This window comes from Oryzias latipes, chromosome 22, assembly GCF_053564925.1.
Source record: "Oryzias latipes strain Hd-rR chromosome 22, Olatipes_Hd-rR_3.1".
Lineage (NCBI taxonomy): Eukaryota > Metazoa > Chordata > Actinopteri > Beloniformes > Adrianichthyidae > Oryzias > Oryzias latipes.
Genome location: NC_136258.1, coordinates 13725410 through 13749859, shown reverse-complemented (window position 1 = coordinate 13749859; position 24450 = coordinate 13725410). Strand labels below are relative to the sequence as shown.

At 38.7% G+C, this 24450-nt stretch overlaps 1 protein-coding gene across 12 annotated transcripts in view; it reads right to left on the bottom strand.

Moving 5' to 3' along the window:
* Positions 1–2026: 2026 nt before the first annotated feature.
* Positions 2027–24450, bottom strand: part of kiz (kizuna centrosomal protein) — a 46023-nt gene continuing 23599 nt past the window's right edge. For 2 of the 12 annotated variants that reach the window (XM_078940711.1, XM_078940712.1), the window contains exons 2-15: positions 24056–24118; positions 23401–23603; positions 22411–22485; positions 20493–21135; positions 20101–20359; positions 17460–17579; positions 16684–16848; positions 15572–15722; positions 13656–13809; positions 13265–13327; positions 11412–11516; positions 9263–9332; positions 2970–3001; positions 2027–2315 (exon numbers count right to left, since the gene is read on the bottom strand). In XM_078940711.1, the coding sequence (XP_078796837.1) occupies positions 2251–2315; positions 2970–3001; positions 9263–9332; positions 11412–11516; positions 13265–13327; positions 13656–13809; positions 15572–15722; positions 16684–16848; positions 17460–17579; positions 20101–20359; positions 20493–21135; positions 22411–22485; positions 23401–23603; positions 24056–24118 (2168 nt within the window). In that variant the 3' untranslated portion in view covers positions 2027–2250. Of the gene's footprint in view, positions 2316–2969; positions 3002–8718; positions 8761–9262; positions 9333–11410; positions 11517–13146; positions 13193–13264; positions 13328–13655; positions 13810–15571; positions 15723–16683; positions 16849–17459; positions 17580–20100; positions 20360–20492; positions 21136–22410; positions 22486–23400; positions 23604–24055; positions 24119–24227; positions 24449–24450 lie in introns of those variants that run through there. The other 10 variants (XM_078940713.1, XM_078940715.1, XM_078940719.1 and 7 more) reach the window with 8 other exon arrangements.

The window sequence follows — 24450 nt, the reverse complement described above, 5'->3', positions numbered from 1 at the left end:
GAACAGACTATTGTGCATGTGATGACTTACACAATGAAATGATGCTGACTCATTTTGGAGCGAACAACCATTAGACTGAGAATCAACAATCAGTTTAGATCAACAAGATCTATTCACTTGGAAATTGTGCTAAATGTGGGCTACCTGTACTTAATCATTTGCAAAGATGTACTGAGACATTGAGACATGTACTAAGACATTTGCAATTTGATGAAATTGTTGAGAAATTCCATTCTGTTGTGAAGAATTGCCAAGTGGTTTGGAGGTTTGTCCATGTGGTTTTGAGAATGTAATTTCTGTTTCAAGAAATGAGCCAAACCAATGGAGAAAAACTGTAACAAGAAAACTCAATGGTTCTAAACAGAAAAGGCTTATATGTGTATCATATAATTTACATATAGACAGGATTTTTCAGCAATACAAATGTGATTTTAGTTACTTTAATATATGGAAATACAACACTTAATGGCACCAACTATAATATTGACATAATTTTCTTTGCAAATTATTGAAAAACATCAAGTTTGGTCTTTTGAATTTCTATTCACTCGCTTTAAATGGGATTTCAAATGAATTATAAATCAACACTGGGAAAGACATAATTGTTAAATGTTGCCATTTTTGGGAACAAAGATAGCCACCAAGATGACTTTGAAATTTTTGACAGTATTGCTTTTTAAATTCATCAATTGCTAATATTTCCAAAAATGTATAGTTTATATAATCCACCAAATATGTTATTCTGAACATAAAAGACCTGACAAAAAGAGAAATGCAATTTTTAAGAGACTTTTATGGCTACCTACCTATGTAGGTTTACATATCTGCATGTATTTCTACCTCTATGAATGTATACTGAAGGGTACCTTAAAGACATGACAAAGCTGTTGTGATTTCAAATGGGACAGTGATTATCCACAAAATTGTCAACAATTAGGTAAAGTCCATGTAAAACTCCAAGAGAGGAAAGAAAATGTAAACAAATATCATAAAAGAAAAGCAACATGTGCTAAAAAAAATTCTAAATTAGAGCAGCTAATTTATAAGTTAAAGTATCCATATGTGTGTGTGTGTTTTTTTTAACATTTCATTTCTTTCAGAAAAAAAAAATATATGTTTGTTCACAAATATCAGTAGGGTTACTTTGCAAGATTTTCGTTGTTAAATATAGTATTTTATTGTTAGTACACATTTGGAAAATGTAACTGCACTTCTGCAGTGAGCCATCTGCCAGACACAAGTATCTGTTGACATGCTCCTTAACTGGATATTATGTTAGGGAGCCTTTTAGCAAACTCCAAATTACTCTGCCACCATTCCTTTCCTGTGTGGGTCAAGGCTGTCTGAAGCCATTATTGGTAATGAATGTGGAGTCCTACTTTAAAAGGTTCAGGCATGTAAAGTCACCAGAATCTGACTAATGGAATCACACTGACACTGAATGCCAGCGACTTTTACCACATCCCACAATGGCAGTTTTGGAAATAATGAACTATAAATGTAAAGCTTGGAATGTAACCTCCCACACAGCAGCACACAGTTATTAATAGATAAAAAAAAAAGTGCTGAAAAATTCTGAATTACTGGACTCTTTTGTGTGGTTTCTCCATCTCATCTGGGAATTATTTTTAACATGTAAGGAATGTAAACAGGCCTGTTTATAACCAAGCACAATCACAAATATTAACAGAGTTGCTGTGAGGATGAGAGCATTTATTGGAGGCTCTAAATATTGTGAGTTTGCTATCCCTGCATCACTTGGTGCCCTGGGAGATGCGCCTCTTCAACAGGATCACAGGTCGAACAGAAGCGTGCAGAGTGGCCATTGTGCTTTGTCATTTTACAGGTGACTCACATCACTACACTCGAGCATACTGGAGGCAGAGCACTCGGAGATGCTTGCAGCATTCAAAATGCATGATTTTTAGCCTAGTGCAAACAAATCGCTTTAAAAGATCAGTTTAATCTATTTCGAGCTGTTATTATGAGCTGGGAGAGTCGTTCAAATAAAGAGACTGAAGCAGGGTTAACATCAGTGCGTTGGACAACTCTTCACATTCTTTACCTAGAATGAGAGCTGTCAACTTTATTATTTGTTTTTACAATATCATGCTGTACGGTTTACAATGCAGGCCACTGAAAGGATGCCGATGAGGTGAATTCCCAAGAGTCAATCTGATCTTTAGATGCACAGTTTTATAATGCAGCACATTTGAAGGGTCTCACAGGAGAGATCAGTCATGACGGTTGTCAGTTTTGAGGACGCAAGACTGCTTCAATCTCTGAGTTGCTGTCATCCGATTCCAGCCAGAAACCTAAAACAAACAAAAAAACAAACAAATGCAAAACGTAAAAATTAAGTAGAAATGTAGCTGAATACGTTTAGTTAGTTAAGAAACTTATTTCATTGTGAATGTTGTCAGCCGTTGGGTTTTGAGAGTCAGAGTCACTAAAAATATAGGTCTCTCACACTCAGAGGGAAAAAAACCCACTCTTTTTATGAAGAGGGATTCACGCATGCAGAAATATTTAAATGAGTTCTAAAGCAGAATGATTCAATTATGTTTGCTCCTGGTATTGTTTCAGAAGAAAAAATAAAATCCTCAAAATGTCTTTTTTTCCCCCAAGTTTTAGGGAAAACAAAACATGAGGATGAAGAATGTTCCCTTAAATGGGTTTTAGTTGTTTGCTGGGGGAGTTGAGAAAGCTTCAAAAGAAGCTTTCAGTAACTTGAACTTGGCTTCAAGGTCATTTGCTTTTTTTTCCATTTACACATCCTCAAAAAAAAAACATGTGCAATCAGAGAAAATTTTAATCAAACCAAGGGTTTTGTGAAGCATACATTTGACTATAATTTCAAACATGTCAACACACGAACCTCTTTGTTGTGATCAGTTTTCTATAATTAACCTTTTTTGACATTGTGTCTATGCAACCAATGGGAAGGATTTGCCAATGTCTACACTCACCTTTTGATTGTGGGGCCTTTGAGTTTCCTCTTCTGAAAAAACAAAGACAGTCAGTAGCCTTGTAAAGTTATTACCTTAAGCTTTCTTTGAGAAGGAACTTTTCCACAAAACAATACCTAAAGCGACAAATTATCATCCATAGATGTAAAATCAAATACTTGAAGTACGAATAACAGATTAGAAAGTATTAATTGCCACTAGTTAAAACATTAAATACACAATAAGTAAGAGTGTGAATTAAAAAAATATGTTTAAAAAAATGTTTTAAAAACAACACACACACAAACCATTGGGCACAAATGTAAAACAGAAACTGGTTTCATTCCAGCGATTTAAATTTACTGGCTTGGCTCTGTGACATTGATGCAGAGAATTTTTATTTTATTTGTGCTAAAACACTTCTAAAAGAAGCCCATTTAAAAATAGTCCAAAGACGGGGCTGCCAGGTTCCCATAGCTCTGGTCATATCTCTATGTAAATGTGTGACCTCGGAAAAGGCTTTGATCTACCTCGATGCATATGCAATAAGGCCCTCCTCCACTCTTAAAGGCCCCCTTCCTTAATTTACATCATCACAGAGCCTATTCAGGACTTGACAACGTATCTTCATCATCGCCCAGGTTAGCATTCATATCCGTATGGCTTATCCGAGTCTGCATCAACGCTGTGTTGACACTCTTCCCCTGGCAATAGTCCCAAAAATGAAGCAGAGTTTTCTTCCAGCAAAAAGAAGTCATAATCTGCCAGCATCATTTCAAACCAGTGACCTTTTTGATTGTCCCCCTCTCAATCACCCTCATCTCCTCATCTCTCCCTCAGCTAAATCTTGGCACATGTGACTGTACATTAAGTATAAGGACCAAATTACTTTGGCTCTGCTCCAGATTCTGCCTTCTAAACTATATAGTGCTGCCATGCGCCACTCAAGACGGAATGAGGGAGAAAGACGCACCTCGCCTTCCTAACTGGGAGCAGATTGCTTTGTGCTAAAAACAATATACCACCAGCCCAGAATATTCATCAGACTATAACCTTTAAATTCATCTGCTGATGGAACTTCCTACAGGACAAGTGGAAGATTTGTGCATGCTTTCAGACAGAAAACCAAACCTCTGGCACTTAAATGACAAGAAAATGAAAGCAGCGCTCAGTAGGAAAAAAGCAGAAGCAAACAGCAAAAGGAGCAGAAGTCATCATCCTGCCTGAAAAGGGACAGCAGGTAACAAGCTTGTTTCAGTTGAAATTGAGGTTTTTGTTTGACAAATTGTTGGTAAAAGGTGTGTACAGGGCATAAACAGAATCTTGCACTGCAACACACTTTTGAGTCCAAAATAATAGAAGTACAGTCTTCTGTTTGTAAAACTAAAACAACTATTCCTAAAATGACTTTGGTACGAATAGAATCTAGAATCAGATGAAGGGCTTGTAACAGTAAGCATTAAAAAAGGACTTTAACACACTTAAACATATCATCAGCATCTATTTATTGTTTTCTATCACACTAACAATTTACTTCTCTCGTGAAAGAAAGTCAACGGTTCTGCTTCATAAAAGAACAGGACTGCTTTCAAGATGGGACTATTTTCACAAAGAGCCAGTCTGGATCAGACCAGTTCAATGATGTGTTTCCATAAACATTTATGGCAATTATCTTCTCCTGAGTTTCCCTTAATTAAGGCAATGATCTGAATATGTAAGACTGAGATGACCAGAGGGTTTCAGTCTGATAGGCAGAGGTGCACATTATGCCAAAAACTATAAAACTTACAGTTATCTTGATATTTTTGAAGCATCTCCTATTTGCTTTCTCTTTATGTCAAAGTTCAAATAAGCTTAAAAATTGAATGAACTACTTACAGATTGAACAGAAACTGGTTGTAGGTAGATATCTATCACTTTTTGACATGTTTTACTCAAATCTTGTCTTGTTTAACCAACTTTTAGGTCAAAAATGTTTTGCATGAATGATGTGTCTAATACAGCAACACTATAACTTTGTAGAATATATGCATCATATTTTGGAAAATGTATGATCATTTGCTTTGTCCTGAATGTAGTAACAAGTAGGGCCTGTACTAAATGTCAAGCTCTGTAGTTTTGATTTCAAATTATATTCCTCTAAAATCTTCTGACTGTTCCTCATCTTTGCCGATGCTAGAGCATTACAGGGAGTAATACATGATAAATAGCTAATTTTTTATGCATAACACAACTTCATTCCATCGCAGACCAGAAGGTTTTAACTTGATTCTTTTAACAGCCTGGATGCTCTTTTTTTTAAGTATCTGATTATATTTTAGAAACAGACTAACAGCACTAATTTCACTTTTAATTTCTTATTTTCCCTTTTTTGTGGTGATATCTAAGAGATGTGCTGGAGTTTTAAGATCTTGACCCATAAATATGACAAGTTAAGAAGAATAACGTTTTTTACACTGTATATGTTTATTCCTTTTTTACGGTTCTCTAAGCTCTAAGTGCTTTACAAGGATTTCCCACAATGACCCCTTATTTGTGTAATAATTTCAGCTCAATCACAGAAACTACAGAAAAGTTCTATTTTTAAAATAAAATAAGTTGTTTTTTTAAGTATAAGAACAGCAACAAAACCTTTTCAATAATCAACTGTAATCAACCGTGTTTTTAAACTTCTGTTTAAGTGACCTAAACTTACTGTTAAACTCCCAAGTTAACAGAATAAAAGCACTGTCAGAGAAGATTCTCCTGACCGGGAGCTGCATAGTACCAAATAGGTAGATTTATATATACATATATATAAAAATACATTTATTTACTCTGGATTTTTTTTAACTTATGCCACCCACACAAAAATCCTAATAGCACAATAGCACTTTTGCTTGGCTTTGCTCGTCTACAGGTAAAGGGAGACCCATCACATCATTTGCATCAACTCCTACTCCCGTCCCGGCTGTGACCCGGCAGAAACATTGTTTAGGCTCTGTTTAGATGTACTGTACCAGGCCTGAATGCTAACGGGATGCAGCCCTCAATGGGGCCAAACACTGAAAGGCAACTTTGAGTGCAATGTGAGTGGGCACTCTCTTAACATGTGAGTGCTCTCTGCTGGTAGTGAGTGAGTACTGCAGCTGACAGGAAGATTTCTGGACAAACGATTTCCAGACGATTTGCTCTGCCTGTGACTGGTGGCAGTCTAGTGCAGACAGCCAGAGCAAGAACCAGAGGACAAATAGTTCCCCTCACCTCACAGTCTTTGTCTTTCATCCCACAATAAAGGTAGGTGAAGTTGCAGCAACATAAGCTTGAAAAATAATATCAACATAAAAACTGATTGACAAAACTCTCCTTTTTTAACTTATGCATTACATCGTTACAAAGTTTGCAGTCAAAAACCTTAGACTTAATGCAGACAAAAACATGCACTCATCAAGATTTTTAGGTTAAAAAAAAGGAATTTTAAATATTAAAATTTGAAAAGTTAATATTTATTACAATAACCTCGTTTGATTGGAGTTTCTGTGCTGCGTGCTTACATTATTTGTATTCTTAAATTAGAATTTAAAAACTGGATTGTAATGCACATTTTTATATTGTACCCCAAATGTTTTAAACAACTTGAATAATCCTCATACTTTTCCTTGTTGAATGCATTTCTTAGCTCACTGACAGGACATATTAGTTGTTTAACCTACATCCACCACCTTTTCTATCTAGTTTCTTTGTCTCTTTCCATCTTCAGCTGTATTTTATCATCTTTTCCTTTTTTACCTACCCGTGCCTGCTTATGTCCCACTCATCTCTCCATCTGTGCTCCCATTGAATTCTCAGAGATTCACACAGCTTTTCCCATGAGGGAGGTGGAGAGAGATGGACCTTCTGATTTTGACACAGAGCGATTTGAGGTCGGATGCTTGTACTCATCCTGTTGTCCAGAGCAAATAGATAAACCGCTAATTGTTAAGTCAATGTTTTTGGTCAAACTGTCTCTGAGCACAATGACCAACTTCTCCGATGGCAAGTTTGTCTAATTGTTGATTATTTTTGTCTTGGAAGTGTACACATATAAGTTTGAGAAATTATCTGAAAGACTTGAAGATTATTTAAAAAAAAAACTCAAAATAGAACAATCAGGAGTGGCATCTGAAATGCCTGTAGTAAAGAGGTGCACAATCGTTCTTTTTGCACAGGAGGAAGCCGTGGCATGCAATCGCATACAAAGGGAAACAAGTGGCCTTTACATGGAGTGCAGCTGCTTATTAAGACTCACTCCTTCGTGCATTATTCCTTTCATCCCCACTCAACCACAGAGTGATTTTACTTTGCTACTTACAAAGACTGCAACAGATTTATAATGGAAAAATCCTTAATAAATGCTGCAGATCAGTCGCTTTTACAAGTTATAATACAATATATAGAACATACCATAAAAGTATCTCACTCAAAAACACTGTGTGGGAGAGGGAAAAAAAAGAAAAAAAATATGAAAGACCCAATTCTCTCAAAGTTTATAATAGTGAAATGAACACATATAAATGTGTTAGGAGTATCTCTTTGCATCTTGTATAGACTGCATGTATTTAATCTGTAAAGCTTATTAAGGCTCTAGTCATTGCTATGCAAAGCAGCACCCAGTGCTTTTCTCTCGCTTTTCAGCCGGGAGCAGTGTTTGGCCAATAGGACTGGCCCCCCGCCTCTCATTCGGCATTCATAACATGCAACATTTGCACAATGTATCTCTCAAAGGCCCTGAATAGAAGGCCTTAATACTCATGTAAACAACTGCAAACCAATTACTTAATGAATCGAGCCCACACATAATGAGGAGCTTCACAAAGGGCTATAAATGCATTTTTTGCACCAAAGCCTCTGCTTTAAACTACAATCCCTCTGCTGTATTCCAGGCTTAACCAGCAAATCATAATTATTGTCTAAGACAACAGAGAGGAAGCCATTTTTGTATTTTGAGTCCAGCTCCATTCCTCTTTTGAAGTGACTCATCAGCTCGCTGACAAAATAAAGCAAATAATTAACAAGTAGAATGAAGAGGGGGACGGGGGAAACACATGAAAACAGAGAGGAGGAGTGGTAGAGAGACACGGAGAAAGGGCACGAGAGAGTGAGACGCAAAGACGAGGGGAGAGAAACGGGGCAAGAGCATGCCGCAGTGTTATGCTTTTGCTGAAGTGCAGAGCTTCCAGGCCACTTGTGGATGCAATAAAGCGCAAGAAGTGACTGTGGTAAGTGGAATCCTTAAATGTAGGCACTGAGGAGGAAAATAAAAAAAAAACAGCAAGCTGTACCCTGACCAAAGAGCAGATTTTGAAGGTAACTCCATGTTCAACAGCTGTCCAAATTTTTCACGATATTATAGTTTCAGGAATGTGCCATCTTCTTTACAAATAACTTTCTTTTCATATATACTTTAGGTTTAATAATTACATTTTATGAGTCTGAGTCCTTTTTGTACTCTTAACGTTGTTTGATCACACATAATGTGTCCTGTACAATTGTCAAGGAAAACTACCTGAGAGGGAATTGGCTCATGTTTATAAAAGAGGCTGGTCAGTGGGGCTGGCAGCGGCGAACATCAGCAGTCATGGACCACAATAGAGCCAAGCCATTAAGCCCTTTCCTGGACTAATAAGTGGACGGGGAGCGCCTGTCTGCCAGGCCAGGGAGGTACAAAATTCTGCCCTCTTGTCAGCGTGGTGCCCAGTAATCACACGAAATCAGAGAAGATTATTCCTCATAACGTTTACCCAACCATTACCACAGCCCAAATGGGTTTGCAGTGAAGAGGTGCTCCGAGAACCTGAAATGCAATTGCAGATTTGATGAAGTTGTGTTGATATTCAAATGCTCTTCCATGGAGCTATTGAGAATTAGATATCCTTTCCTTAGCCACTCAAAGCTCTGATTTGAGCGACCTATATAATGTTTCAAGGGTGACAAATGAAAGGACATTTGTCCTTGTCAAACTGCCCCCCCCCCCAGAATGTCAGTGAATCTCTTCTTGACACGATCTTTTGTATTCTGACCACAAGACTGAAAACAGGCGTGCTGTGCCTTCAATTTTATATTTGTGACGGCTGATTTGCTCTTTGGATTCTAAAACCTGGTTGAACCTAGCTAACGTAGAGTAAGAGGGGCTTTAGGGGCCTTTTGTCTTAGTAAGCGAGTTAATGGGTGGCGCCCCCTTGATCTTATGGAAATGAACAGGGAATTATGAGAGCTGCTATGCAAATGTACATCAACCACTTTGGTGTCTGGTGGCCCATTTCCTGTGGCCCGCTGAATAATAACAATGTTCTTACCCAGGGTAAGGGTCTTGATGTGACGAGCGTTTGGCCCTCCCCAGGTCCTCTTCATGGCCCTGATTTATTCCTTTAAAGAGCAAACAGGACCAGATAAAACCGTTTGATTTCTTGATTGATCTCTTCACTAGCTAATTTACCATGCATATTTACATTGAAAGTTATGATGAGACACACCACAGTCTTTAGAAGACTTTCTCAACATTCTGGATATTGACATAGAGCAGACATAGGATTAACATAAAGAAAAATTCTTGGTACAGATCGGTAGATGAAAGAAAAGCCCCACAGAGTCACCAAAATTACCTGAAAATAATGTGTATGCAATAATATATTCAACTGAAAAATCCACCAATACAAGACATTAAATTGTTTATCATAACCGTTTAAAAAATAATAATAATAATAAAATAGCCCTGGACAACAATGCTAGTTAGGATTAAAGATGATGTGACCATGGGGACATGTTAAATGAAGGTATGTCTCAAAATTAGCATCACAGGTGTCATCAATAGTCAGTCGGCATGTTCAGGGGTTTACAATAGTCAGTGTGAAGTTTGTTGTCATGTTGTGAACAGTGTGGTTCACAACATGGGTTCAGCATGGAGCATAGAGGGAAAAAAGGGAAGGTTGCTTTAGGAAATTATAAAGAAAATCATTGACAAGCATGTTTAAACACAAAAGATATACAATTTTGAGGTTTGATACCCACTCCAATACAAATGGTGTTTTTAACACGATCTTTCTGATGAGGGAGGACATAAATAATATATTTTAAGATTAACACTGCATTTCTGAGTACCGGTATTTTGTTTTCCAAATTTTGATGGATCAGGAGCAGAGAAACTCAGTTGTGATGCAGTTAGTTAAGTAGTCGGGCCAAAGTCTTTGTTTTCTTCGGCCTAGCTGGAATCTGGTTTGAAACGAAACAGTTGGATAGGATATGCTCGCCGTTTTTGCAGCGCCACTGATGTTAGCTTGGGGTTGTGAGGGGCTGTAGGCTAGCGGGGGAGAGTATAAACAAAGGGATCATGGGATATCAGCAGTGGGTTACAGTGAAACCTCAGGGCCATCAAAGCATTCTGGGGCAGAATGTGATGCTTGGTCACAGTTGCAGAGGGTGCATCTTTACAAAAATAATGCCTAAAATATCTCAGACCTAAAGCAAAACACAGGATTTGACTGAAATTGCTTTCTACGAGGCCTAATTTACATCCTGTGAATCATCTGTGAAAAAAAGCTGAAACGTAAAATCAGGAAAATAAACTTTTTACAGGTAAATCTGAAGTGACTCAAGTTAGTTTGTTCATTATCAAATGATCCAAAAAAAAAAAAAAAAAGGTTGACAGATCCAGAAGTTCATTGACGACTGCAGAAATCCTGTAATTGCACTGTGCAGCAAAATATGAAGTTATGGGTTCAAAACACTTTTGTCCGGGCTTCTTTATTAAATGAAAAAAAAAAAACATTTGTTGACCACAATTCAAAATCAATGCTAATTATCATTGGTCAGAAAGATTTCATCACCTAGAATTAGTTTTAGGTATTTTCTGTGTTAATTGTGGGGTTTTCATTCATTAACAGAGGGATTTTTCCATCCACTTTAGTACATATCTGTATATGCATTGTTAAATAAACAGGTTGATACATTCTTGGGAGTTCAAATCAAATCATTTGATAAAACTGCAATTAGGGCATTCAATTTTAATTTGAGAGTATAATAGTTAAATGAACTGCATTTGAGTATTCTGTCACTAAGCAGAGATTTGTTATAAACAGCCATCTAAGTACAGCTTCAGTTTAACTGAGAAAAATCAGATGAAAGAAGTCAACAGACACTCAGAATCATAACCTTTATTGCCATTTAGAGAAAAATAAATTGCAATTCAAGTGAAAATCTACAAATTTTTCTTCATTTAGGTACATAAATGCAGGTAATATCCCCTGCATCCCTGAATTCAAAGAGTTCAAATTTTCTATTGCAGTAAACTGTTTCATCATTAACTGCAAGCCCACTTAAAGAAAAAAAAAATTAATTAAATCCTTTTAATTAGACTGCTCTACTTTACATCACAATGACAGGTTTTCATTATGACAAATAATCAGGTTCCAATTGCTTTTTACCCTGCTGATAAAGAAGGAGCCTTACCTGGAAAGTCCTCCTCCTCCTCCTCCTCCTCCTCCTCGTCGTCCTCCTGCTGCAACCGCCCCTCCTGCATGGCTGATTGTTTAAGTGACTGATATGCTTTTGACTCTATTTGAGGGCGCAGACAAACAAATGGACAAGCACAGACACACACAAAGTCAAGGTCAAATATTTGCTCAGAACCTTTCCAACTTTTTAGAGGCTTCTGTGTTTGATGAGACAGCACGCCTCGGTAGCTGAGGTTTTTCTGGACTTAACGCTCAATCAAACGGGTGAAAGCACTGATCAGTCGTCTAAGCTGTTGAGTCAAGCCTACTGAGTAGTGGATATGGCAACAGTTTCCACGCAAAAGCAATCAGCATCATACACTGCCTCGGTATCTAAGGCTAGGTTGGCAATGACGGTTCATGTAAGAAATTTAATAGAAGAAAATAAAAAAATGTCATTTGAGTCAATTACGAGACAAAAAAAATAAACACCAAAAATCTGTTTTTGGTGTTTTTCACACTTTCCTGTAGCATTTTTCTCATGATGGATGTATAAATAAAATTCTGCATAAAATTGCATTTCCGACAATTTCTTCTATTCAAAGTGTTGTGATTTAGGAACAGTTGATAAAATGCAGCTCCACATGCATCTACTATTAGACAAATAGATCCATGTACGTCTGCATTTTCCTCGTCTGAGCTGGCATCTGGCTCAAAACTGTTTAGCTGGATAGCTCCAATATTTCTTTAAGGGGCTGGTGGGAGAGCGTGCAAACAGATGGATAACAGGAAGAAGAGGTGGGCTTATTTGACTTCAACAGTCCCGCCTACAACCGAGCGGCCAATTTCTAACGAACTTCTGCCGCTCTGCAGAAACTATGGCCTACAACGACACAGGTTTTCTTGATTTTTGCTAAAACTGGCCTAATCATAATTGAAAGTCAACAGGGAGCACTTTTATAATAAATCAGAGTGAGACTTTAATGGGAGCTGATTTAGAGACATACAAACTTACTACATAATTGTGATATTCAGTGACTAAATCTGAAACTTTTAGAATAGTTTTAGTACTACTTTTCTCAAAAGTGTGCTTTTCTTACAGTGCATAGCAATCTCCTTCATTTAGGTAGCTTTCTTCACTTCATAGCCAGCCACTGTTTTTACATGTGGTCTACAGGCTGGCATTTCTCTGTAATTACTATCAGTTCTCCCAGATCTTAGTATTGGATTTTGACACTGATGTCACTCAGCACAGTAAAATCCTTTCACTTGCAAAAAGCTTTAGTCATTATTTATTTATTTGTTTACAGCTACTATGACTCTTTTGATTAAGTACAGCGATTGAAAACTGGACTCATTTTGCTGGCTGTGCACCTTAGGAATGCAGCTACATGAAAAACCCAGTTGGATATGTGAGAGCTCTGGGCAAACGTAGGACTGCTTTACATTTCAGAGGTGCAGCCAAGGGATGGGCAAGCCGACTGTTTCCAGGAGGCCGTTACATCTAGTATTTTTAAAGTCCAGTCTTGCCCGGAGTATTGTTTAGAAGATAATGAGAACCGACGACAGATCTCTGGCGCTGCCCACCCTGGCGCCCTGACAATTAAAGCAACCACATTATGCTGGGACAGCGAATTAAGTGTCTTGCTCAAATGCAGCAGACAAGACTGGAAACACGGCTAGTGTTTTCTCAGAGATAATTACAGAGAACTAGCGCAGCTCTTCAGGTGGGACTTTGACCCTGGATTCACCTTGATCATCCTGCCTCAGCCATTGTGCAAAAGAGGCCATTATTCACTGCAGTGGGAAGAAAACAAACCACAACATAAGGACAGTGTGAAGGCTGAGGCACCAGCAATGCCTTTTTACCTCTAATAGGACCACTTTCCACAGAGCTTTCGTCCGGGCTGTCCTCTTCAGTTCTTTGTAGTTCTGTAAGAAAGGGAAGCGCATACGCAATGGCAGGGAGGAAGGGAGTCTTGGACAGAAATAGGAACGGGGGGTCCTTTTTAGCTCTGAATGGAAGGCTTTATAAAAACTGGATCGTAAAATAGCTCAATAAGGGAATCGGTTTCTTTGAGCAGAGGACAATTCTAGTTTCCTGCAGTTTGTAAAAATGTATAAGCAAAAATAACAGCAACTTCTACCCGTCCGAATAACATTTTTACACATAGCAAGGTGATGCAAAGGCTTAATCTTTGGGATGTCTAATCACACAAAAGGGGATTTTCAAAGATGCACTACTCCCTTTTTTTGTTACCTTGGATTTGCCGCTTCTGTTTTGATCCGACAGGCTCTGCATTTCTGTCGGCCACAGCTGAAGGACTGCACAAAGAAGATAAGTCACTCTTGTCGTCTGCTGAGGGTCTCTTCTCATTGGAGCAGGAGAGAAGTGTCCTCAGCAACACTTTGGCCTGCAAGCAACACAAATTAAAACCATACTCTTAATTGTTCTCATTTTGGGAAGCATGTGTTAAACTGCACCCTCAATGATTAAGCCAGCTATTCATTTTGGATGTGCAGCAGGGTTTCCTGCTGCAAAGGAGGAGTGACTTCAAATTATTGAACTCGTTTACTAAAAAAGAAAGAAAAAGAAAAGATTATTTCACACTTTTGAAATAATTTGCCCCAATCACACTTTTTTTTTTTCTCTGCTTCTCTTTTCATGCATGAGATTAGAGAGTTGCCGAAAGAATGCAATCACACTGCAGTTAATGTGCACCACATTCCAGATATCTTCCCTCCAGGTTGAGAGGACTGAGACAAACTACTCTCATCCACCCTCTCCAGCTCATTTTTATCTCTGTGGAGATGAGGATACACAATTAAGAGAATCGGCTGTGGGAGATGAGGAGCAGGGAGATACCGCACACTGATTTCTTTTCTCTCCTCTTTTTTCCCTCCCCCATATCAAACCCTACCATCACCATCCCTCTTTTGTGATCAAAGAATACCTCTCAGCCTCAGACGGTCATTTGCAACTTTTAATGAATGTTAATATGAAGGGGATGATCAGGAGGACTTTGACAGTGACAAACTTTAAGTACATTGTAAGTTTTTATCAGTAAGTCACAGACAAGATAGACAATGCACATGCTTTCATTTTCTCAGAGAACAAGAGATGCAAACACGCCAATCTGAATTTGCCACTTGGGATTTGATGTTGTTGGACAAAAAGGACTGTCTTGATCCTTGTCCCAGATATCGCTCTTTGTTCCCTTTTTTTTTTTCCAGATTTAGTCAAATGTACCGTGAGTTGAGGGCTCTCGCAGATCCACTGCATTTTAAATATCAATGAATGCAACTGTTAGCACTTGAATATTCAAAGGGCCTCTTTGAGTGTGTGCATGCGAGCTGCATGCGCCCATTTGCCGTCGTAGCCAGGCTGCGTGGCAAGACGTGAATGGAAATTCGGTTTCCTCTTGTGTAGGAGAATAAGCCGTTGTACCAGGACAGAGGGAGACATAAAGGGAGAGATGAAGAAATAGAGGATAGGAGAGATAGACGGAGCAAGACTTAGACAGATAAAGGGAAAGAAGGATTTTCATTCGGTCTTTTCCTGATGCACTTGGACTCACTAATGTGGTGGTACCACTCTTTCTTTTGTTATGTCATATTTTCAAGAGGCTCTACAGTCTCCCTATTTGCCTCTCATTGCATTATGGGCTTTGCAGCAAGACCTCAATGCCACAAAAAGCCCAATAAGATGAGTCTGCACAAACTAACAACCTGCATTAGCAGGTGAAGGATGATCATTCCTGCAGATAATAAAGCACACTATACATGTTGATCAAACACTTTGGGCTCTAAGTTTTTATTTAAATATTATTACCAGTATAGTCATTGAGAGGAAATTTTAAAGCTGACCAAAGTTGGAAAATTGACTTATTTCTGGCTAAATTTAATTTTAAAACAACTGTTTCTTTGACAAATAAATTGCATTAGATGTAAAAAAGACAATAACCGGGGTAAGCAGTTTATTTGTAATTGGATAGTTCAGAAGCTTGTGGCTATAATAGACCAATAACAAGGTATTTAGTGCCAGCAAAGAAAGATAAAAGATGCAAATGTTAATTTTTTTGCAGTTAGTTTGTGTTTATATTTGCTCTAGCAAAAGTCTATATCTGTGTGACCTCTCTTATGTGCCTCCACAAGTGTACGTTCCTTTAACGCTACCTGCTGGCTGTAGGTGGCATGACGCTGCAGCAGCAGCGGCGTGAACAGATGGACCAAGCGCTCAGTGCTGAGGACGCGATGCTCCTTGAGCACAAGGGCGTGCTTGAACCAGCGGTCCCACAGACGAGCAGCATTAGGCGGGAGGCTGGCACTGTGACGAGTGTGGGGGTTGGGATGCATGAAGAGACAGAAAAGCTTCCTCACTGACTATGCACCACAAAATAAACAACAATAAAGTTTAGGAAAACTTCCCAGCGGCGGAAAAAAAAGAGTTTGTTTGAAACATATGAAAGATAACACATTTGTACCACCAAGACTGTGTGACACTGAATGTGGACTATTGATGATTTCCTGTAAACACTTAACAGGGCGAGAAGTGATGAAGCTTCCAGCTGAAAAACTGGATAAAAGGTCAATTTAAGTTAACAGGCATCTCCAGAGGGAAGAGCAAATTGTCTTTTAGAAATGAGTATGTCACAGAAAGTCTCAGTGAAATCAATAGAGTAGTGAAGCGGAGCATGGATTTGGCTCAGAGTAAAACTACTCATTATCCAGAGGACTGGAAGATAGGGCATTTTAATTTACTCATGACATTCACCCATTCAGTGTTACCAGGCGAGGTGACACCAAACATGACCTTTTGCTTTTAGGACGAGAGACACTAGCTCAAATCATCGCTTACAATATCTCAGTAACAGCTGTAGGAGAGGGAAGCCTGACTGTAATCTGAAAACATTTAGAAAGAAGAAAGAGTGACAAAAAAAGGACGACTAAACTACTTCCCCCTACAAATCATTTTTCAAGAAAGTACTAGGGGGAAAAAATATTTGTGATTTGTAGCACTGCGAGTTCTGAATTACTTTAATGGATATTATAGTTATTGCGAATTTAAAATATGTCTAAACATAATATCCGATGTCTTAAAAACAGAAACACAACACCAAATTGTAGATCTGGATATTTGTGCACTTAAAACATGAATACAACCTCCCATTTATTGCATTTTTGCAATACATTTAGCAGGTAAAAACGAAAGAACATGACATAACATCCGTATGACAACAAAAATAATAAAATAAAGACAAAATGTAAAAAAAATCTAGGAACCTTACCTTATTTCATAAGGCTTAGTGCTGGACTGATGTGCGCTCACAACATCCTGTGGAAGCAGGCAGCCCTTCTCTGTGCTCCATGACAACCTCTGAAGCTCACGAAGGACGAGTGCTCCACATGCTTCAAGGTCCTCATCATTCAAGCCTGCTCCATCGTCACAAAGGCTGCCCAATATATGGAGTGCAGTCAGCTATTGCCATGGTGCCCTGGGTCTGAGCCCGCAGTTCAGGAGTACACAAAGTCCACCCAACACACACGGAGCAACTTCAATTGTACATTTCAATGCAGCTAAACATTAACAGGGGTCACGTCATCAGATGGCCGCTCTCTTCGTAATTTAGGAGAGATGGGTATAAGTTTATACCAGGTTTAAAAAGAATGAGAAAGCTTTCCTCTGTCTGACATTTATCCTTTTATGCTTAACCACAGAAGCAGCAATTATGGCAAATTAATCAAGCTATAAAGTATAAAGAGCTTATGAAAAATAAGCCCAGCCTAATGAAACACATTCCACATCCTCTATCTCTCTGACTACCGATAACAATTCAGCTGGGCGGTTACTATAACAATCCCATGTGTCTGAAAACCCCTCAGAAATAAAGACGCATGCCTGATAGTGATGACACTTCATCTAATGTGAGAGCCCTTAGCAGAAGGATAATATGTTTTCCTCGACTCTGCAAAAGGCTCCACGACCATTAAATAAGTTTACAGGACATTTTGATTTTCGATGGAGAGAAATAAGAATTTGGAGAAAGACAGGAAGAGAGTATACCTGATCATTTCATCTAGTTGTCTTCCATCAATTGTAGAGTGCCTGTACACACAGGTCTGTTCACCGTGCAGTCGTCCTTCAATGCCGTCCAACAGATTAAAGAGTCCCTCTAAGGAGAGACTGGAAAAAAAGAAAACATACATCAATGTGGTGAAAAGACATAAAAGTGAACGAGGTCATTTGATCGATACACCTGTTTGGGAAGAAGTGGGAGAAAAGTACACAATGTCATCCATAGGTCTGTGCTTTTCTTTCCCAAGGAATTTCCTTGAGCACCTAGACTGCTACAGAATATAATCATCAAAGTTCAATGCTAACATATCTGTGAGTTTGTTCTCTTTAACGCTCAGTTAAAGTTAAAATAAACCTACTTATGATCAGTAAAATTATTTTAATGGGTTCAAAAATACAGCTAAAGAAAAGAGCCCAAAACAAAATATCTTTAGGTGAATTTTTTATCCTTTAATCTGCTCCTGTATGAGGCTAAACAAAATGAGAAATGGATGCCCTGTGCATGTGGATTTTAACAATCCATTTCTCTCCTGAGCATTAAGCTTTGGGTGGCCCTCATTGAATTCCCCGATAATAAGCCCAAGCCGAGATGTTGAGCCGCCCTCCATAAAGAGAATCCAAAAAGAATTTATGACAATCTGTAATAGGCTCAAAGGTTAGGGGTCAGCAGACAATAGTTCTGCCTTTTCTGCAGGTTGTTTCCTAGTAACATTCTGATTTAGTTGGGGGCTTGAATTATATCCATGACATTTTTGTTGGGTGGAATCCATCCTTGCCAAGCCCCCTTTGGTGTGCCAGAAATAGGACAGGCAAAAGCTGTCCTTTTTTATTATTACATCCAATGTGGGCCTTGAAGTTGTACTCTTTCTATGTCTACTTCATTTATTAAAGCCCTTCAAAAAAAAAAAAAAGAGGAAGAAAGTGAATTCATTGTGTATTTTCTTGAAAACCTCTTTTTCTGGTATTGTTGCCAGCTTCTGCATCAAGGTCTTCAACCTCACTTTAGATGCTGTTGTTGTCGGCATGTCAACATCATGAGGAGTATATTGTTAGCCAGAGGGAAGAGGTCCCTGGCATTATTGCTTCACATCATCCAGTTCTGGCTCTGGGGTCATTTTCCACATGTGGCCGAGAACCGCCTCAAAACTGAGCGATTGGGGAGAAAGCAAAGATAACACACGAAGGAGCTCAAAAATCTAGCTACAAATTGCACTAACACAGCAAAAGTTGGATTAACTACAGGTTATGAAGTATTAACTCTTCACTCAACAGATTTATTTCTTAAGACTTGGGAAAAATTAATCAAAACTACTGTACCCCGCAGTTTTCTTAATGTCATGCCATCAGAGTTGGAGTCTAGTTTTCTTTGTGTGACATCCTGTCAGCAAAGAACGCCGCGCTATTATGTGGTTCAGAGACAGCATGTTTGTAAGTAGCACAAACTGGGGTCATTAGGAGCCGTCTCGCTGGAAACTCAAAACAATTTTTCAGACTCACTCACTTTTGCCTTGCTGGAGAAGTAATATAATGGGATAATCTAATGAATTGCTGGGGCTTGATTTTCCTGACAGTGCGCTGAATGGAGGTAGCGGAATAAACTTTAACCTTAAGGGAGAGGATGCAGACTGGTTGCTCTTTGAGTTTTACATCAAAGCCTCTGCTTTTTTCTCCTCATGCACACAAGATCTTTGCGTTAACAACAAAAGCGACAGCCCCCGCCATGCTTTCCCCAGCACTGGCTAACTGCATGCAGCTTTGCTTAGGGTCACACCATAAGCAGCAGAGCAGACCACACAGAAACAGACATATCAGAGAAAATGTACTGCTCTAAATTACTTTCAAAATAATCTATATAGGCACATCAAACAGGTTCTTTATATTTTTGAGTGCTTGAAAATGGTTTTATATTAAATGCATTTAAGAGAATATAAGCAATCTGATAGCAGGGAGTTAAACAATGGGCACAAGATTGCTTTTTTCCCTCGAAAGTGGTTCTGCTCGTGAAATTGTGTACTGTGAGAGAAAAAAAAGAGGAAGACTGCAAATGATCTCACAGGATTTTCTGAAGCTCTGACCCTATCCAAAGTGATCCTTGAACTCAGAGGCCATCACCGCGCTAAGGAATTGTGGCTGTGAGTGTCGTCCACATGCCTACCCTCCAGAGCACTCCTGGGCGCCACAAATTTCTTCCTCCACTGAGGACTTCCTGAGGCTTCTCAAGCAGAAAATTGCTCTGTTACAGCATTTTCCTGGATTACAGCCGTACTGCTGTGGACAGGTCCTGAGCTCTCCCTATTAGTTACATCACTTCCATCAACTCAGCTGCTGCTGATCCGCAGTAGGAAAAAAAAAAATGCCAGTGGACCGTGACAGTTCTCTCTGACATCCACCGACATAACGGCTGTAAAGAGGAGCATGTAATGTATTCAACCACCATTATTTACAGCCCTTTGAGGTTTGGCATAGCAGTGCAGAACAGTCTCCTATTTTCATTCGTTCTCATAAAAATACAAATAATATTGAGCAAAATAAAGCAATATTGCCACTAAAACAGTTACAGTTTTATTCAAATGACCCAATAAAACAAATCTAAGAAGAAAAAAGAGCAATGAGTGTCAGAATACTGCACCCTTTTGAGGTCACCGCTGGTCCTGTTGATTCATTGTCCAACTGGGATGTGTTATTAGATCCGTTAGAGTTGAGGGATGTTTGAAGACAATGCTCTTTGTGATGATCCCTTCCTTCGAATAAAGACTCCCTTTCAAGTTCTGCTTCATCTGGAACATCGTCTTCAAGCTCAGATTGTGTCAGAGATAATGTCAGGTCACTAGCACTGCTTTCTGATAACTGCACATCAGAACTTGATGCACTGAGACTCTCATGAGTACCTGCATGGAAACACAGAACAGCTTGTGTCACTAATTCAGAGTCTGTAAAGGGTAAAAGAAAACGCTTTAACTTCCAACTTTAGTAAAACCGAGTAAAAAAAAAAGATAGTCAGAAAAAAATATAACTCCAAACCTGATCTCTCTTGAGCTTCTTTTTCCAAAGTGGTTTCAGACATCAAATGACCAAGACCTCTCTGTTCATCTCCCATTATGAGTGGTTCATGAACAGCCTCTTGGGAGTCTCTGCTTTCTGCAGGGGGATGCTTAGGCCTCATAGGGGTATCGTTGCTCGGAGATGGATTCTTCTCCGACCCCTTCAAGGTCACGAAAGGTGAAGCTTCCTGTTGATCATCACTTCCAGAAGCTATGCTGCCAGCTGCGCCTGTTAAGGCACGAACAGATGGGAGCAGCCCCACCGTTCTTTCATGTTTGTTACTCCAATTACAGCCATCAAGGGAACCGTTTGAGCCTGAAATGTCATCTGATAAATGTGTTTGCTTGCTGGCACCATCCTTTCCGCCAACTCTGAAGTCCTTCAAAAGGCCACTTGGTGTACGTCCGTGAGAGTGCACGCTGCGATTGGGTGAACGAAGAAACGCTTTGTGCGAGCGAACACTTGTGTCGGCTGTTTCACTGTCAGAGTCTCTGGAGATTTGGTGGTCCGTGAAAGTTTCCACTGTTGACTGAGGAAAATGCCTGCCTGGATGAGAGATGTGGCTTTTTGGATGCTGGATGTGCACGCCTTCATTCTGAACACCGGGGGACAAAAACATACCCTAAGATCCCAAACAAATAGCATTGAAGCATCTTAAATACAGTTTATTTGGAATTTTAAGTATAACATCCATTACATAAAGGTTAGTTATTAAAATCAGCTCAATTACACCAAATATCTCCTTCAAGATTCATAAAAAGGTGCAAATTTTTGGGCCAAGGTCAAAATTGGTCTCTGAACATTTTCTGAGGAATGTCTCAAGATCAATGTTTTACTTTTAATCGTATTAAAAAATCCTTTAGACAAGTTTTGATTCATGTCGGCAATGTCACCAAGGGGGGAGAGAGACGAGCAAAAAAAAAAAAAAAAAAAGAGCTTCCCTCCAAACATAATAACAAAAAGCATGGCTTCTGTTTCTTTTCTGATAAGCGTCTTAAATACCAAACAGTTAGCTGCTTAATAACATTCACTGTAAACCATGCAGCTTGCCCAGCAGATCCACAAAGTAGGTAAAAAAAGAGGAAAAGTTAATTTCTTGGCTGAGTGATTCCATCGGTAGCTGCAGGGCAAAGTAGAAAGTGTTTCACTAAAGTAGCAATTGATTCTTCTATCAATCTGCAGCACGCGTGTGCTCTTCCAAGGAATGTATTAAATATGAAAATCATATCCCGTTATCATCTGTCTCCAGCTTTCAGCCCGGTAAGCTTCCCTTAATGAATGCTGCAGCCTGAGGGACATGCACACTGCCAGCCAATGGCTTGTATGCATAATGGAGTGACGGTACCATTTTGCTCATTACAATATCGACAGGCTGGGGGGGTGTGGGGTAGGGGTGCGGGGGGGGGGGGGGTTGCTCACAGTTACAAGTGACTGCTCTAGACAGCATGCTCCAAGTTATTATGAGATGTCTTAGACATTTCATCTAAAAGAGCTTTAACTGCTTTAAGTGAAGGGAAAAAGCAGCTCCGGACTTGAACTACACTGCTTTCACAGATTCCCCAGCTAGGATTAGACACCTGTGCTATTATAGATACACAGTTTAAATGCAGACTCTTCTGCAGATTTGCCAGGCATAATGTCAACTTTCCTTTGTTATTCTAAACCTGGAGACACAGCTGGATGGAGCCGGAATTAGCATAAACCTTGCAAACATTTCAAATGAAAGGAAAAAAAAAAATTTTTTTTTTAAATGAAAGGATCGTGCAAGAAAAAACAGGGTAGTGCCGTGTTAAACTACAAGAAACTAAGCAAACATATATATATATATATATATATATAGACATAAAATATTGCAGCCGCAGCTTCACTAATTGTGTGTTTCTGGAATACATGTTACCTTTGATGCTTCATGCCTAGGTGCCGGTTTCTGTTTTCCTTTTTTATATTTTGAAATCTTTTTCAAAAAGTCTGCCTGTAAAGAAAATCAATAATTATAAAATAAAACAGAGTGAATCGACAGCTTTTTATTTTCCAAACAGACATGCTTGCAAAAAATTTAAATTCCTTCATGTTTTGATTGTGATATTTTTTGGCAACGCATAATATTTTCACAGATTCCATTCGAGACCGTCAATCTAATAGTTTTCCAAAGCGAATCAGCTCTGAGTAACTACTGTTACTGACAGGCCGTTTTATCCCAAAAGCAAACACATTTTAAAAATAAAAATAAGAATGACCAACGATCACATTGACATTTTTTAAAAGAATCTATATTTGTAATACCAGGGGTACCAAACTAAAGAAAAGCCTGCAGAATAATGTGAGTTTAAGACAAGGTAAAACAAAGCAGACTTGTGTACCAACATATAGGACTCTACGCTGCGACAGGAAATAAACCAACTGCTTGAGGGGAGAGAACAACTAAACCTCTGGAGCACTTCAGATGCTCTATATTGGGCAATTAACTCAGTGAGTCATAATTAGCCAATTTTGTTAATTTGATATTAAGCTGTCAAGCACTGTCATTGAGTTTTAAGTGATAATCTGACTGGCTCATTGTTTTGTCCCTTGTTCATTTGCTTGTGGTGATAAATTGCACCGTTTGAGTGTTTACTACTATCACATCAGGCCGTTGCAAGCAAATACGCCTTCTATAAATGTTCTGTTTATTAAATTTACAGCATAGCATTAAAGCAAATTTGTATAAAGCGTGACCACATCACATTTACAGAAGTAAACGGTGCTTTTTAATAGCGATTTAAAAAAAGCATCATTATCAAACTATTGGAAAATTGTAGAAACGAAAATATTGCAAAATGCTTTCACACATACAGACTAAGCAACATGGGAATTTGTGTGGGTGGGTGGGTTTGTGTGAGCGTCTTACCTTTTGTTGTTGCAGGGAGCCACATTCAGGATGATACTCCCTCATGCTAATTTCTATGCTCTCCGCAGCTCTCTGAAGCTCAAGGTTTCTCATTTTCGCTCCTACTTCTCTGTCAGTGATTTCTTTGAGATAACTGCGCAGTTTGGAACTGTTTATCTGTGAGCTAAAAGCATCGGAAAACCACACTTCAGTGGAAGTAGTATCTAAAGAGCATTGTCAAAAAATAAGAGGCAAATGTCTTTCAGGAAAATGATAATATAGTTCACATTTAAATCTTGATCTTAAATCTACAATGGCTGCACTATATCTCCTATAGTGATGGGAAAAATAAATGGCAAAATCAGAGTAAAACTGATACATTTTGTCACATTAAAATATATATAAGATTTAGGCATAATTGGCTATTTTTCCTAGTCTAAATGTTATTTGACCAATCAAAATCCAACCATGATTATATATATATATATATATATATATATATATATATATATATATATATATATATATATATATATATATATATATATATATATATATATATATATATCAAATAGTCTAGGCATTTTTGTAAATTCCACATTAGTAAGAATACCGAAGCTCAAATAACCTTAGATGCAATTTGGAAAGAAAATGCAGGAAAAATGTAAATACTTACATTCTTTTGTCTGATCTCGAATAAACAAAGAGTTCCCTCTCCAGCTGCAGTCTCCGTTTTTCTCTGCATACAAACAAATTTGTCAATAAAAAAGAAATAATAAAAATAAAGCAGTCGATCACTCAAGCTCTGCAGTATCTGCACGCGCTGCTTATGGGCTAATTAGCCTTACTGTTATAGCACGGCTGCTAACATGGAAAATGCCACATGAATACGAACGAGACCGGGGGGAAAGTAAATCTTGGTGCGCATCTATGCTATACTTTATGTGGCAGCTTACACCTTACTGGCACACCAAACCAGCCATATTTGTCTAGGTAACACCACAGCAATCAGCTACAGACTAGCCTAGCTAACAGCTAGCTAGTGGTTAGCGGCAGGAGGTCGCTCGGTCT